General features: G+C 43.8%; 1 pseudogene and 1 gene segment (V, D, J or C); both read left to right on the forward strand.

The window, feature by feature from the left end:
* The first annotated feature begins 60 nt into the window (after positions 1-60).
* Positions 61-675, forward strand: LOC131382583 (immunoglobulin heavy variable 3-15-like). The segment is given in 2 exon segments: positions 61-171; positions 275-675. Coding segments are annotated over 2 exon segments (447 nt in total).
* Positions 676-2999: 2324 nt separating this feature from the next.
* LOC131382584 (immunoglobulin heavy variable 3-23-like) lies at positions 3000-3816 on the forward strand (annotated as a pseudogene).
* The last annotated feature ends 11984 nt before the right edge of the window (positions 3817-15800 follow it).

Here is a 15800-nt window from a genome sequence, read left to right on the forward strand (position 1 = left end):
GGGCCCTCCCTCTGCTGATGAAAACCAGCCCAGCCCTGACCCTGCAGCTGTGGGAGAGGAGCCCCAGCCCTGGGATTCCCAAGAGTTTCCACCTGGTGATCAGCACTGAACACAGAAGACCAACCATGGAGTTGGGGCTGAGCTGGGTTTTCCTTGTTGCTATTTTAAAAGGTAATTCATGGTGTACTAGAGACACTGAGTGTGAGTGGACATGAGTGAGAGAAACAGTGGATTTGTGTGGCAGTTTCTGACCAGAGTGTCTCTGTGTTTGCAGGTGTCCAGTGTGCGGTGCAGCTGGTGGAGTCTGGGGGAGGCTTGGTCCAGCCTGGGGGGTCCCTGAAACTCTCCTGTGCAGCCTCTGGATTCACCTTCAGTAACTACTGGATGAGCTGGGTCCGCCAGGCTCCAGGGAAGGGGCTGGAGTGGGTAGGTTTAATTAGAAACAAAGCTGATGGTGGAACAGCAGAATACGCCGCGTCTGTGAAAGGCAGATTCACTATCTCAAGAGATGATTCAAAGAACACAGTGTATCTGCAAATGAACAGCCTGAAAACCGAGGACACAGCCGTGTATTACTGTACTAGAGACACAGTGAGGGGAGGTCAGTGTGAGCCCAGACACAAACCTCCCTGCAGGGGCGCGCGGGGCCACCAGGGGGCGCTCGGGACCCACTGAGGACGGGACGGGTCCCAGGAGCAGGTGCAGGGGGAGGTTTCCTTTCTCCTCAGCTGGAGAAGTCACGTTTATCTTCGCAGGACTCTGGAGCCTTCTAGGCTGTGATATTTTGTTACTTATATTTATTATGAATTTTATCATTAATATTTAAATTTTAGTAATTATTAACATTCTACATATTATTATATTTTCAAGTATATACTTTCAAGAAATAAACATTCCTATTTGCACTGATTCCTCCAGAGTTTTATTAACATTTGTTGACATCAGCAACTACATAGCTATAGGGACATAAATCTATGGACATAGAAATATGTACAGGCCGGGCACGGTGGCTCGTGCCAGTAATCCTAGTTCTTTGGGAGGCCGAGGCAGGTGAATTACTTGAGGTTAGGAGTTCGAGACCAGCCTGGCAGACATGGCGAAAGCCCGTCTCTACTAAAAATACAAAAACTATCCGGGTGTGGTAGCACACACCTGTAATCCCAGCTACCCGGGAGGCTGAGGCAAGAGAATTGCTTGAACCCAGCAGACGGAGGTTGCAGTGAGCCGAGATTGTGCCACTGTACTCCACCCTGGGCAACAGGGCAATACGCCATCTCACAAAAAAAAAGAAAAAGAGAGAAAGATGTATACATACACAGACCTATGCATATATGCTAGGCATTCATATTAAACATTACAATAAAATAATTCCAAAAACATTTCCTGAAGAATCAAACTTAATGATGAACTAAGTGTAAATTATTAGAGTAATTCCTAATTGATTTCAGTTGTTCTTATTTGTTTACATGAATTGATTTCTAGTTGTTCATTTAAAAGTAGTATATTGGTTAATTCCAAAGAGCTCAGAGTAAATTTCAAATGTCACAATAAATAAGAATAATTTGAGGTGATTAATGATAATTATCTTAATTCTTAATTATCATAGTTATTCCATATTGCATTCACAAATCATAACATTGCTTCTTAACTTGTAAATATAAATAACCATAATTTGTGAATTTACAATACAATTTTTTATTTTATTTTTTAAAATTTATCCCAGATCATTATCTTTTTCTTCAGTTCCAGCACTAATTTGATCGTCTCAAGGGCCCATCTGCACGCCTGTCTCCTGAAGGCTTCTGGGAGTGGCTGCGGGATGGGCAGAAGCAGGCGCCCCGTGTGAGTCCACATGACCTGGAGCCTCCCTCTCCTTGGATTAGGCCGTCTCCTCGGGATCACAGGGCTCTTCGTTATCCTCACCCCGCTGTTGTACCAAACAAGCAACATCACACTTCAATTCACCACACTTTGCTTCAATTTTCCAAAATGATATGAAGGCAATCAATTTAACAGTAAGGTGATCAGAAGCCAATGGGCCGAGGCTTTTTTCATATGCCAGGTTTCTTCTCAGGACTTTCCATGTGTTAGGTATTTTCCATTTCTTTATGAGATGAGATACTAATATATCCACATTGGAGATCGCCCTTCTAAGTAGGCTCTGGGTCACTCACTCCTTTTATAGTAATCACCACACAAGTCCCATATAGAAGGAATTGGAAAATCCCTGGGTGAACCAAGATTGTGTAGAGCCCTGTGGTGTTTAATAATGTCATGGAGTTAAAGTCAGTGAGAAACACCTTTAGCTGTGCACGGTGACTGAATTTGCACATTACTCTAGCAAAGCTTCCTTCCCATGACAAACACGAATGCCAATTATTGGATTAATATGGATGGCATCACAGTAGGAAAACTGATGTCAAAAACTTACATACTTTAAATTAAATTCTGTATTAGACAAGGTGGGGACGGATCAACATCCATGTGAATGTTGCACTTCAGGTCCCGGCACTTGAAAGAGCCCCTCCATGGCACAGAGAAGGCCCCTATAAATGTGGCTGCAATAACCACATTCGATGAGTTTTGTAGAATAAGTGCTGAAGAAGTCAACTGGAAGTGCCCTGAAGTCTCACGCCTTCTGCACAGAGAACTCCAAATAAATTGTCATGCGCTTGAAAAACATGAATGTGGAATTAGCACTAATGAGCTGTGACGATGAAATCGCTCTCTTCCAAGTTGCGGGTCTGTTCTTTCTCTCCTGCCAGCAAAGTCAACATGATAGCCCCTCCTCCATATGTGGGTTTACTTCCACGTATGTAAATGGAGAAACCATTGGCTCCTACAGAACATAATTTACATAAATATCTAAAAAATAAAATAGTGCAAATATTTATCACAACAAAATTTCCTAATAAGACAGTGTGTTTTCCAAATACCATAATTGTCACCCAACTCCTGTGGGGCCGTGTCGTTTTATCTGGGGTCTGCCGTCTCCTCAGGGTTCCCACCCCAGAGCTCTCTATGTATTAGGAGACAAGAAAATAGGGCCCTCTCTCTGCTATGGAAAACCAGCCAAATCCTGACACTGCAGCTCTGGAAGAGGAGCCCCAGCCCCGGGATTCCCAGCTGTCTCCACTTGGTCATGAACACTGAACACAGAAGACGCACCATGGAGTCTGGGCTGAGCTAGGTTTTCCTTGTTGCAATTTTAAAAGGTGATTTATGGAGAATGAGAGATACCGAGTGTGACTGGACGTAAGTGAGAGAAACAGTGGCTATGTGTGGCAGTTTCTGACCAGGGTGTCTCTGTGTTTGCAGGTGTCCAATTTGAGGTGCAGCTGGTGGAGTCTGGGGGAGGCTTATTAAAGCCTTGGGGGGGTCTCTGAGACTCTCCTGTGCAGCCTCTGGATTCACCTTCAGTAGCTATGTTATGCGCTGGGTCCACCAGGCGCCAGGAAAGGGTTTGGAGTGGGTCTCAGTTATTAGTACAAGTGGTGGTACCACACTCTACACAGACTCTGTGAAGGGCCGATTCACCGTCTCCAGAGACAATGCCCAGAACTCACTGTATCTGCAAATGAACAGCCTGAGAGCCGAGGACACGGCTGTGTATTACTGTGTGAAAGACACAGTGAGTAGAAGTCAGCATGAGCCCAGACACAAACCTCCCTGCAGGGTACCTGGGACAACCAGGGAAAGCCTGGGACACTGTATACTGGGGTGTCCCCAGGGGCAAGTGCAGGTGGTGTAAGCCTGAGTTTCCTGTCATGGTCTAGGGTTGCCTTGTTAGCAAATTACCCCAGAGAACTTCTCTAGATTTACAATTCTGTAATAACATTTGATGTTGTCTCTGACTGCAAAATGTCCCCCGAACTTTGTATCTTTTTTTTTTTTTTTGGTAACAGAAGGACACATCCTCACCCTGCAGAAGCCTGAGTGTCACTTTGGGGGCAGAAATGACCTGCCTTGATCACACTGATCACTGTCCTGAGGAAAATACCCCACAGGGAACCCGGATGACTCCAGCAATGGCTCTGCCTCAAAACCATTGAAGAGCCTTCCTTTCATTAGAGTTGACCACAGCACCTGGGCTTCAGCACAAGCCATACCACAGACATCACAAAGCAGCAGCTTGACACCTGATCCAGGTGCATTTTCTCGCCTTTAGAGGCTGGGAGATGGGTGTATTCTCAAGGTCAACACGCTCCTTGTGGATTTTTACACAGAACACCTGCTTTTACTTTATTTCATTTGAAGATAAATGAACAAATGTGCATCTACAAATGATTGTAATTTTCACACTTATTCCAATTCCAATATTTCTGAATTCTGCCTGATGTCCTGGCACAGGGTTGTGTTTTCTATAGGTATTTTTCAACAACCAAGAAAATGCGTTTTCCAATTTCCCTGTTTTTCCTCCATGTGCAGAGACCTTGAGTAGAGCATGTCTGACTGTGTTTGTCTGTTTTCATACTGCTGATAAACACATACCAGAGACTGGGAAATTTACAACAGAAAGAATTTTATTGGACTTACAGTTCCACGTGGCTGGAAAGGCCTCACAATCATGGTGAAAGATGAAAGGCACATCTGACATGGCAGCAGACAAGAGAAGAGAGCTTGTGCTGGGGTCTCCCCTTTTTAAAACCATCAGATCTCATGAGACTCATTCACTATTAAGAGAACAGTGCAGGAGAGACCCAACCCCCATAATTCAGTCACCTCCCACTGGTCCCTCCCACAACACTGAGAATTATGGGAGTTACACATCAAGATGAGATTTGAGTGGGGACACATCGGACCCATATCATTCCACCCCAGGTTCCCTCCCAAATCTCATGTGCTCACATTTCAAAACAAATCATGTCTTCCCAACAGCTCCCCAAAGTCTAAACTCATTTCATCATTAACTCAGAAGTCCACAGTACAACGTTTCATCTGAGACAAGGCAAGTCCCTTCCACTTATGAGCCTGTAAATTCAAAAGCAAGTTACAGGTATTGAGTAAACACACCCATTGCAAATGACAGAAATTGGCCATAACAAAAAGGCCCCATGCAAGTCCAAAATCCAGCAGGGCAGTCAAATCATGAAGCTCCGCAATGATCACCACCTGTAACTACCCTTCTCACTCCTGGGACATGTTGATGCAACAGGTGAGTTCCGATGGTCTTGGGCAGCTCCACTCCTGTGGCTTTGCAGGGTACAGCCTCCCTCCTGGCTGCTTTCACAGGCTGGTGTTCAGTGTCTGTGGATTTTCCAGGCACAAAGTGCAAACTGTCAGTGGATCTAAAATTCCAGGGTCTGGAGGATAGCAGCCCTCTTCTCACAGCTCCACTAGGCAGTGCCTCAGTAGGGACTCTGTGCGGGAGCTCCGGCCCTATATTTCCCTTCCTCATTGCCCTAGCAGAGGTTCTCCATGAATGAGCCACCACTGCAGCAAACTTATGACTGGACATCCAAGTGTTTTCATACATCCTCTGAAATCTAGGCAGAGGTTCTCAAACCCCAATTCTTAGCACTCTTTCCATAATGGTTCATTTTTTTGGCCTGTTCATTACTGGTAGTTTTCAAAGGAATCTCACTTGAATCTTTACTCTTTTGCATTTTGTCTCCATGACAGTGTTAGGAAGTTTTACCTCCAGCATCATAACATGATCTAGTGATCTGACACATTGTGCAAACAATACCTATGAATTCAGAAGCTCTTTGTTTTTCTTTCCACGAAATATAATCTTTCTGTTCTGTGTATAAGCATATCCTAGCAACCCTGTACACACCCACATAAATGTCTACAAGCCTATGAATTATTCTCTGTAAACAAAAATCTATCTCAATTTCCCTCAATGTTCATAATTCTCCTGAGGATGAGAAAGGTCCTTCTCGATCTGTTCAAACAAAATGCCCAGAGACCATCTGGTAGGTATGGAGTTCTCCTGGCTCTGGTGTGGGGTCTCTCTCTTTCCCTCTGTTGTCCCACAGGTCAGCCCAGTTGTTCAGGTCCTAAGAAGAAAGCCCAGGTTTGTCCTGATTTTAAAACACATCAAACTTCTGATGACTCTCCTGTTACCCACATCCATGGAGATAGATTATTTATTATATAATTCACCAAACTAATGCCAAATGCCCACGGTGCAATACCACACATCCCAGGGTGTGTTCATGCAATTCAATGGAGGAGAAAGCCTTTCAGAGACAGATGGACCTGAAATGATAAATATGTGGGTAAGGACTCTGGGCTTGGATGTCATTGTCCAGCCATGTTTCACAAGTGTGTCCTTTCAGGAAAGGACCAGAGTTCCTTGTGCTCTCAGAGGGGAGGGGTCACCGAAGTCCTCTCTGGTCCCCAGGAAAGGCAATTGCACTAATCTTCATGATCTTCATGAGACTATCCTTCAGTGCTGACCTGTTATACAGTTTCTGTCTGAAGTTGTCACTGCAGCCCCCCAATCTACTTATTTTCAATCAGAAGTGTTTAGAGGCCAGGCCACATCTTCAAGGTCACACACTGAGAAGGATGGAGATATGTTCCACTACCTTCTCCTGAGATCTCAGACAGAATCCCAGATTTCAAAAGGACACAGAAGGACAGCTCTCAGGTGCTTTTAAAAAATGACCCACTTCCAGGGACAGGGAGCTTCCCTATAACCATGGTGGATGTTCTGAACTACAATGAAAATTGGATGGATCGAGGATTGTTTGAATTCACTGTCATTATTACATTCAGCTGCTGTTTCAATGTGTCTGAAGGGGTAAATGACAATTTAGATGATCTGGGTGTGTGGTTGGTGTTATATGAATCTTTAAGGGTTGAACAGTATTGACCCTATTCCAAAATCTGTCCTTGATCCATGATCACACTCATCTCCCATAATAGCTCCTTCAGCACATTTTCTACCTGGAAGAAGAGGACTCTGGGCATGGAGAGGGGAGGCCACAGGTAGAGAACTGAGTTCTCAGAGGGCATAGCCAGTATCCTCCTCCCAGGGTGAGCCCAAAAGACTGGGGCCTCCCTCATCCCTTTTCACCTCTCCATACAGAGGCACCACCCACATGCAAATCTCACTTAGGCACCCACAGGAAACCACCACACATTTCCTTAAATTCAGGGTCCAGCTCACATGGGAAATGCTTTCTGAGAGTCCTGGACCTCCTGCACAAGAACATGAAACACCTGTGGTTCTTCCTCCTCCTGGTGGCAGCTCCCAGATGTGAGTGTTTCAGAAATGCAGATATGAAGATATGAGATGCCTCTGATCCCAGGGCTCACTGTGGGTCTCTCTGTTCACAGGGGTCCTGTCCCAGGTGCAGCTACAGCAGTGGGGCGCAGGACTGCTGAAGCCTTCGGAGACCCTGTCCCTCACCTGCGCTGTCTATGGTGGCTCCTTCAGTGGTTACTACTGGGGCTGGATCCGCCAGCCCTCAGGGAAGGGGCTGGAGTGGATTGGGTACATCTATAGTAGTGGGAGCAAGTACCTCAACCCGTCCCTCAAGAGTCGGGTCACCATGTCAGCAGACACGTCCAAGAACCAGTTCTCCCTGAAGCTGAGCTCTGTGACCGACGCGGACACGGCCGTGTATTACTGTGCGAGAGACACAGTGAGGGGAGGTGGGTGTGAGCCCAGACACAAACCTTCCTGCAGGGAGGCGGAGGGGGCGGGCGCAGGTGCTGCTCAGGACCAGCAGGGGGCGCGCGGGGCCCACAGAGCAGGAGGCCGGGTCAGGAGCAGGTGCAGGGAGGGCGGGGCTTCCTCATCAGCTCAGTGCTCTCCCTCCTCGCCAGCACTCAGCTGTCCCCAGGGCTCCTCTTTATTATCTGTGGTTCTGCTTCCTCACATTCTTGTGCCAGGAAAGAAACGAGGAAGACAAATTTTCGTCTATAGTTGAAGTTTCACCGATTACTAGGAACTTTCCTACAAGTTCCTGCATGGCCCGTTATAACTTATTGATTAAAAAATATATATTCTAATGCTCCTCACCATCTTTTGATTTGTATCATCAACTGAATTGTGCCCTCTTTGAAATGCATATGCTGAAACCTTAAATTCAATGGATCTATATTGGAATTTTAATGAAATAATTAAGGTTAAATGTAGTCAAGTGTAAGACCCTAATGCAATAGACATGTCGTCTTTATAAGAAGAGGAAGAGACACCAGAGACCTCTCACTTTTCACGTGCACGCAGAGAAGAGGCCATGTGGAAACGTAATGCACTAGAAGGTGGCCCAGTGCAAGCCAGGAAGAAGCCGCGCCAAGAACCAACCCTGCCAGTACATTGATCTTCAACATTCAGACTGCAGAATTTTAAGAAAATCAATACTTGTTGTTTAAGCCACTCACTCCTGTTGTCTTCTTATGAAGATCCAGACAGACTAATACCACATAACTCTGTTAGCGCTGTCCCCTGGATGGAGAATCAGCCCCCTGGGGCTGGACACATCTCTCAGATTTCCACATAAAGTAGGCAAAAAATAGTAGTTCTGACATAAATACTTGTCATGTCCCTGTTGGCCAATTTCTGGGCAAGGTCTTTTAAAGAAGCCCTGGGGGCTTTGTCACGAAAGTTGTCTTTTAAATTTTATTAGGACATAACTAATGGACAATGAGTACCAGTTGGATGGAGACTGACTACTGACCACCTTCTGCTGTCTCCTAAGTATGCCACAGAAAACCACACCAACATTACTCTACGTCTTCAACTTTATAAATTTGCACTGATTGGTATTTAAGGCAGGCCCAGCGTTGAAGAACTCCTTTAGTTTTTGCTTCTCTGGGAAAGATCTTATGTATCCTGTCCTTGGTCTTCAAGTTTCAGCAATTCTGGGAAGCCAAGGACACCTCCATCTCCTCCTCCATGCTCTGTAACTCACCTGAGAACAGCTTTCTCACTGGAATTTCTTCTGTTTAAGGAATAAGAGTCCCTGTTTCAGGCTTGGGTGCCTGGGTGCACCTACTGGATCCAGCCCAGGATTGGAGACACGTTCCAGAACACATCTCCTGAGACATGACCAGTCACACTGTTTCGCTTTCACAATTTCCGCTTCCTCACGAGAAAATTACAATTGCAGAGACTTTTTCATAAGTGTTGTGTCATTTCCTTTCTCTGTTTTCTTGCCTGTTCATTTCTATGAGACCAGGTGCCACATCTATGTAATCAAGTTAGAATCCTGCCTCCAGTAACACATGAAAAGGACCTAAGGTTGTACTTTTGGTCTTTGCTCCAAAATGTAAAGATTACAAAAGTCATCACCCTCATTCTTATGCCAAGAGTCATCTGCACAATCTCATCTTCAATACATTTTAGAATCCATCAAATGAATGAAATTCCATTTTTTTAATTACAACTCCAAAATCTAGAGAGATGGGCATGTCCAGAATGGCACTTGACAGTTGCTTAACTGGAAGAGAAGCTGCAGAAGCCACAAGCTGTTGAAGGCACTTACATGGTTAGACGTCTGCAAGACAGATGTGGACGAGGGTGAAATGACAGTTCCAGAGGGCCGCACACTCCTCAGTCTTCTGGAATTTCCCTCCAGAAATCTCCAGAATCTAAAAAGTACAATCCAAATACCTTTCCTATGGGTCAGAATTGGAGAAGTTTAATTACTGAAAAATATACCAGGAGCCTTCTCCAAAAGATCCTACAGGGAAGAACTTTTCCAGAACCTTATGCTATGTGAAGGGAAGAAAAATCTGCCCATTCCAGATCCCTCCCCACTTCCCCCATTATTATACAAATGAGTAAAATTAGCCAATAGGGTAAGATGTAAGCAAATAGTCCAGGGAAGCTGAAACCACAAAAAGGAGTAGATGAAAATTCCGCTTTTCCCCTGGAGACGCCTGGTCAAGGTCACAGCCCAGAAGAGGAAGCCGATCCAGTCTCCAGGTTTCCATGGTCAGAACAGGCAGTGCTGACCTGCACTGCACAATCCTTTCTAACCAGGATGATGGCTCTGGATTAAATATGAGAGTGTGGCAACGCACAGACTCTGAGGAGAACATAGGGACACTAAAAAAGGAATGGCAGAGAGTTAGACAAGGACAGCAGAGCAATCTGAAGCCTCTGACTTGAACATTTTTAAAAACAAGATCTTGGAAACTCCCTCGTTCACCTCAGCTTCTTTTATCATGAAGACTTTGCGAGGTTCTTAGCTGAGGCAAAGAAAATAGCAACCTGCATGCACTTCCGAAGTCTCCGCTTGTATCCTGTTCGCTTTAGATTTCTAGGAGAAAAATGTCAGACACCTGGGCCTAGTGTCACTGTAGGAGGCACTTTCTACAGGCGAGGCACTAGAAGGAAGGGAAAACGTGTGTTATTGGAATAGTGGATATGAAGTGTGTTCTCATCTGAAAGCATCTGCAGCTGCTGGAAATCTCAGACGCAACATTCAACTGCAAGAAACATCCAAATCTCCTGGAAGGTTTTGGATTCATTTTCCACTGATTCAGTGCAACTGGAGCTTCAGAGAAGGGGCTCCCTCCTGTGTCATAGCATCCTTGCTTTGAGTCTCCTTATAGAGTTCATTAGATTTAGCAAAGCTAATCAATCGTTTCAAGAGATGGTGTCAGCAGCGTATGCTGTCACTGAAGGAGTCTTCTAAACCAGGACAAAGCCATTTCATGTTAGGCTAGGGAAGCTGGGGGAAAATGCTGTGTGAGCCCCACAGGAACTTCCTTGCAAGGCAAGGTCTGGGCTGGAGGGGGCGCACAGGAGCTGCCCAGCACGGGTTCCATCCCTGGAGCGGTGCACAGGAGGCTGGGGACAAGGTTCCCTCTCAGCGCCTGTGTCTTCCTTTGTCAACAAAAAAAAATCCTAAGTGTTCAATAAGTTGCTGATGTGTCTTTAAATATCCTGTTACATCAGAACCATTCATATAACTTAAGGCAACCAGAACTATTTTTTAAAGTGGGTTCCAAGGACTGTAAATATCTTAATAGTGAGGATATAAAGGATAGGAATGGTTATACTAATTGAAGGGATACAGAATTGTGGGAGTGACTATGTTCCTATGAATAAAAAATTCAGATTTCAGTGTTAAGTAATGTTGCCTACATTGTGTGAGTGACAGGGCAGTGGTGAATCTGAGAGTGTGGCAGGTGCACAGACCTAGTGAGTCAGAAATCAATATGGAAAGATGAGGATCTATGGGTATGAACTGAAAGTAAGTAAACAGTTCATGAAATTCTGTTAAATGGAGTAGGAAATAAAACCCACACTTATCCAAAACACACATTCCTTGACGATTATTTTGGGGGCAGTGAGTTCATCAGGAACCCCAAACTTCTCTTATATCATCTGATTCCTATTGTCCATGAGATGAGAAATTCAGCTCTAATTATGCATCGCAGGGCAAATCTGTAAACCAAGAGTGTTTCTTTGAAGATCGTGGTGGATCAGGATGCCAGGCAGGTGCTGGAGACGCTGTCTCAGGAGCGCACAGATGATCTCAGGGGTACCTGCTGGACACTCACGTGGGACATCAGCAGTCACTTTCTCAGAGTCACCAGTGAGCTGTGCTGGTGCCTGATGGGACTAGGATGGGGTCAAGGCACCTTCTCAGTGTCATGGAGAGTGATGGTTCCAGAAATCATCCAGGTGGTCTCTACGCTAATCAAATACGGGTTCACAGTGAGGAGCATGTGCTCTGGGTGCTTGGTCTTCAGTGAAAGGACGTCTGGCCACCAGAAGTTTGTAAATGGAGCAGGGCATGCATTTCCTCAAGGAGGATTAGGGCTTGGAGCATCAGCATCCCACTTTTGTAAGGCTGATGTGTCAATTACCTTCCCTTTCTTATCCTGAATCAGGGTCTTCAGCTATGAAATGCTCTGACTCATGAATATGCAAATAACCTGAGATCCACTGAGGTAAATATGGATATTTGTCAGCCCTGAGAGCATCACCCAGAAACCACATCCCTCAGCTAGAGAAGCCCCAGACGGCACAGCTCCTCACCATGGACGGGATCTGGAGGATCCTCTTCTTGGTGGCAGCAGCGACAGATAAGGGTCTGCCAAGTCCCAGTGAGGAGGAGGGGATTGAGTCCGGTCAACGGGGCTTCCATCCACTCCTGTGTCCCCTCCGCAGGTGCCCACTCCCAGGTGCAGCTGGTGCAGTCTGGGCCTGAGGTGAAGAAGCCTGGGGCCTCAGTGAAGGTCTCCTGCAAAGCTTCTGGATACACCTTTACTAGCTCTGCTATGCAGTGGGTGCGACAGGCTCCTGGACAAGGCCTTGAGTGGATGGGATGGATCATCGTTGGCAATGGCAACACAAACTACGCACAGAAGTTCCAGGGCAGAGTCACCATTACCAGGGACACGTCCACAAGCACAGCCTACATGGAGCTGAGCAGCCTGAGATCCGAGGACACGGCCGTGTATTACTGTGCAGCAGACACAGTGCGAAAACCCACATCCTGAGAGTGTCAGAAACCCCAGGAAGGAGGCAGCTGTACTGGCGTGGAGGAGATGACAAAGATTATTAGATTGAAGATTTTCTTATTAAAGGACATTAAGTCATTAAAGAAAAGGAACAACATAAATGTGTATTTGAGAAATTTTAATTTTTTGAGAGATTTTTCATACATTTATTCTGTAAGCTATTTCAGGGATTGGAATATGAATCAAATTAATAAAGCTGATATAGGGTTCCTCTGAAGGTATCTTTGTAAACATCAATTTCTGAATCGGTGTTGTAAATATTTTGGAACACACACACAAATCACATTTTCACTCTACTTTTATCTCTATTTTTAAAAAATGCCAAAAAGCATCTTATTTTGTGCATGTCCCATCAATGCATGATAGTTCTTGGTTTTCCTCATTCAAATTGCCATTTATCATTAAGAGTGTTGTGTGTTTTAACCATTCTAGTAGGTGAGTAATGTTATCTAATTTTTATTTAAATGCACATGTCCCTAAAAAATTCATATTTAACAATTTTTGTATAATTTTTGGTGAGATGCCTCTCGTGATATTTGGTTCGTTTTTAACTGCATTTTTTATGAGTTGTAAGTATGCTTGTATATTGATTATAAAAGGCATTTAACAAATTAAAATAATTCATTTAACAAATATGCAACTTGGAATTTTTTTCTCCAAGTCTGTGGTTGTCTTTTATTCCGTTATCACTGTGTATTGCAGAAAAATGTTTGTATGTGTGTGTGTGTGTGTGTGTACAAATTCAGATTAAAAAATGTGCATTTTTATTCATTCAAAGAGCATGTCTTTGGCAGTATATCTGAAATCTCATTATAAAAGACACAATAGTCATTATTTTTTCCATGTCTCTAATCTTAGGACACAATCAACTCATGAGTGTTTAACCTTCACCTACCTGATTGGAGGACTATCCACCTGAGATATTTGGAATACTTCTGTAAGGAGATGTGTCCTTCCCATTATTTCTTTATTTAGTCGTCTATTGATGTCTATATTGGTTTAAGGATGTCTATTTCATACTCTGAGGACGACCCTTGCTACATTATTCATTTTATTGTTCACAACACCACAGCTGTGTTAGGTGCTGGGAGCTCATTTAGTTTGGATCCTGCATCCTTACAGCTCACCTCATCTTTTTGTTTTTGGACACTTCCCTGTTTCCAAGTATTACAATAAATTCTAAGCTTGTTTTCTATGTTACCTTTTTTGTACATAGAATCAGCCATTTTTCTAAAGACTGCTTGTTTCTCATGTTAAAGAATAGTATCAAAATTTAAAAATGTGATACTGGGCATGTGTGTCGTTAATGTGGTATCAGTACTTCTTCTAGGATATCTCAACCAATTGGCCTAGTAAATGGGCATGTTTATACGAACCCATGTTTATGGACACATCGAAACTATTTATGTATCTAATCTTCTGTAACATGATTACATTAAAAATGAGAACACACTGGTGTCTCCACCCAACTATGCTGCCACATGGACCTTTCTAGCCTTCCTTCCCTCGCTGTCCATAACCATCCACTGCAAAGTGAGGAACCCCATCCCACCATATATCATTTTATTACTTAGCAGCACAATTTCAGGACACATGCATAGTAGTATCAGAAATGTAAAGCTCATTGGAAACATGTTTATCTGCTAGAACAGACTGCTTATGTGCAGTTTCTTTACACTGTAAACTTATAGAATTTCTTCATTTTCAAAGTTGGTTAGGTCAGCAACTTCATTTTCCACTTTCCTCAGTGAAGTCATTTCAATGACAATGTATAATGTCATTTATTTGAGATTCTTTCAAAGCCAAAACTATAGTCAGGTAAACATACAGAGGATATTCAAGAAATTTAGAGAGTGGGTATAAAATAAGTAAAAATGGCACTGTGTAAGAAGTGTAAAATTATTTTTAGTGATATACAATCATTGAGACATGACACAATTAATTTGGCTAAGCTCATACTTTTGTGACAGAAAATATAAACCTAAATATATACAATTTTTGTAAAAAAAATTAGCAGATTCATTAACCCCAGGATTAAACAAGACTGTATAAAATTATCTAATAACTTATTTGATGAGGGTGGGGATATAATGGGTTACATGCAACAAAGAATGAAGGTATTTTCCTCATTTGCATATAAGATGTTACCAATCACTAAAGACCTTTAATAATTAAAAAAAAAAAATTTTCTACGTGATCTAGTTTTTTTTTTTCCTTCTGACAAGCAAATAACCCATAGGATTCTTTTCTTTCCTTGGTTGAGAAAGATTTTCTACAAGCTTCAGCACACATCAGGCATACACTGTCCCTGAATGGGCATTTATCCTCAGATGGGTACACACCTGTCAACATGTGGACTCTTCTGTCAGACAAACACACCTTTACTCATGTGGATTATTCCCTCAGACAAACACACATGTCCCCACATGGGCACTTTCCTCAGATTACAACATTTGTCTTTACATTTACTATTTCCTCAGAAAACAGACATTGCATCATGTGGACTCTTGTCTCAGACAAGAAAACATATCTCCATGTGAACTCTTCAGTCAGATAAGTACACATATAAGTCCACATTGACTGTTTCCTTACACAAGCACATATATCCAATATTGAACTGTTTTGTGAGAAAGTTATCCCTTTTCTGTGGAAATGTATTTTTATGTTCTTACTGGACATATTTTTTGATAATGTTTGCTACTATGAAGATACCTGAACACTGTCCATACTAGAGAATAAAAAAGAGTAATGGACAGATTAACCCTGTGCATCCAGACCCAGGAATGCTTTGATCCTGCCCTTCCGAAATGGAGACACAGAGGATGGATGAGCAGTGCTGAGCGGTGCACCCATGATCACAAAGAGAAACACATGGAAATGTGTCCCCTCCCCTCCTCATGAAAGGCGGCTCATCCCCTTTTCCTTCAGGCCCTGGTGAGGAGCCACACCATGTATGTTCCCTTGCTCAGTGTCCACACCTTGGGGTCTGCACTGATCTGGGCTTCCCTCCTCATCAGCCTCAGCATTAGTGTCCCTTGTGAATCAGGTCCAGCTGGGGCTGCTCCACTTGCGGCTGTTCTTCCATTTCCTCTGTGTTTGCAGAAGTCCTGTGTGAAGTTTATTGATGGAGTCAGAGGGGGAAAATTGTACACCCCAGTGGTTCACTGAGACTCTCCTGCAAAGCCTCTGATTTCACCTTTATTGTCCATCAGGCTTCATGACAGGGATTGGTGTGGGTGCCAACAGTGAGTGCCCAAGTGGGAGTTCTCAGAGTTACTCTCCATGAGTACAAATAAATTAACAGTCCCAAGCGACACCCTTTCAAGTGCAGTCTGCCTTACAATGACCAACCTGAAAGCCAA

This window comes from Hylobates moloch, unplaced genomic scaffold (assembly GCF_009828535.3).
Source record: "Hylobates moloch isolate HMO894 unplaced genomic scaffold, HMol_V3 SCAFFOLD_88, whole genome shotgun sequence".
Lineage (NCBI taxonomy): Eukaryota > Metazoa > Chordata > Mammalia > Primates > Hylobatidae > Hylobates > Hylobates moloch.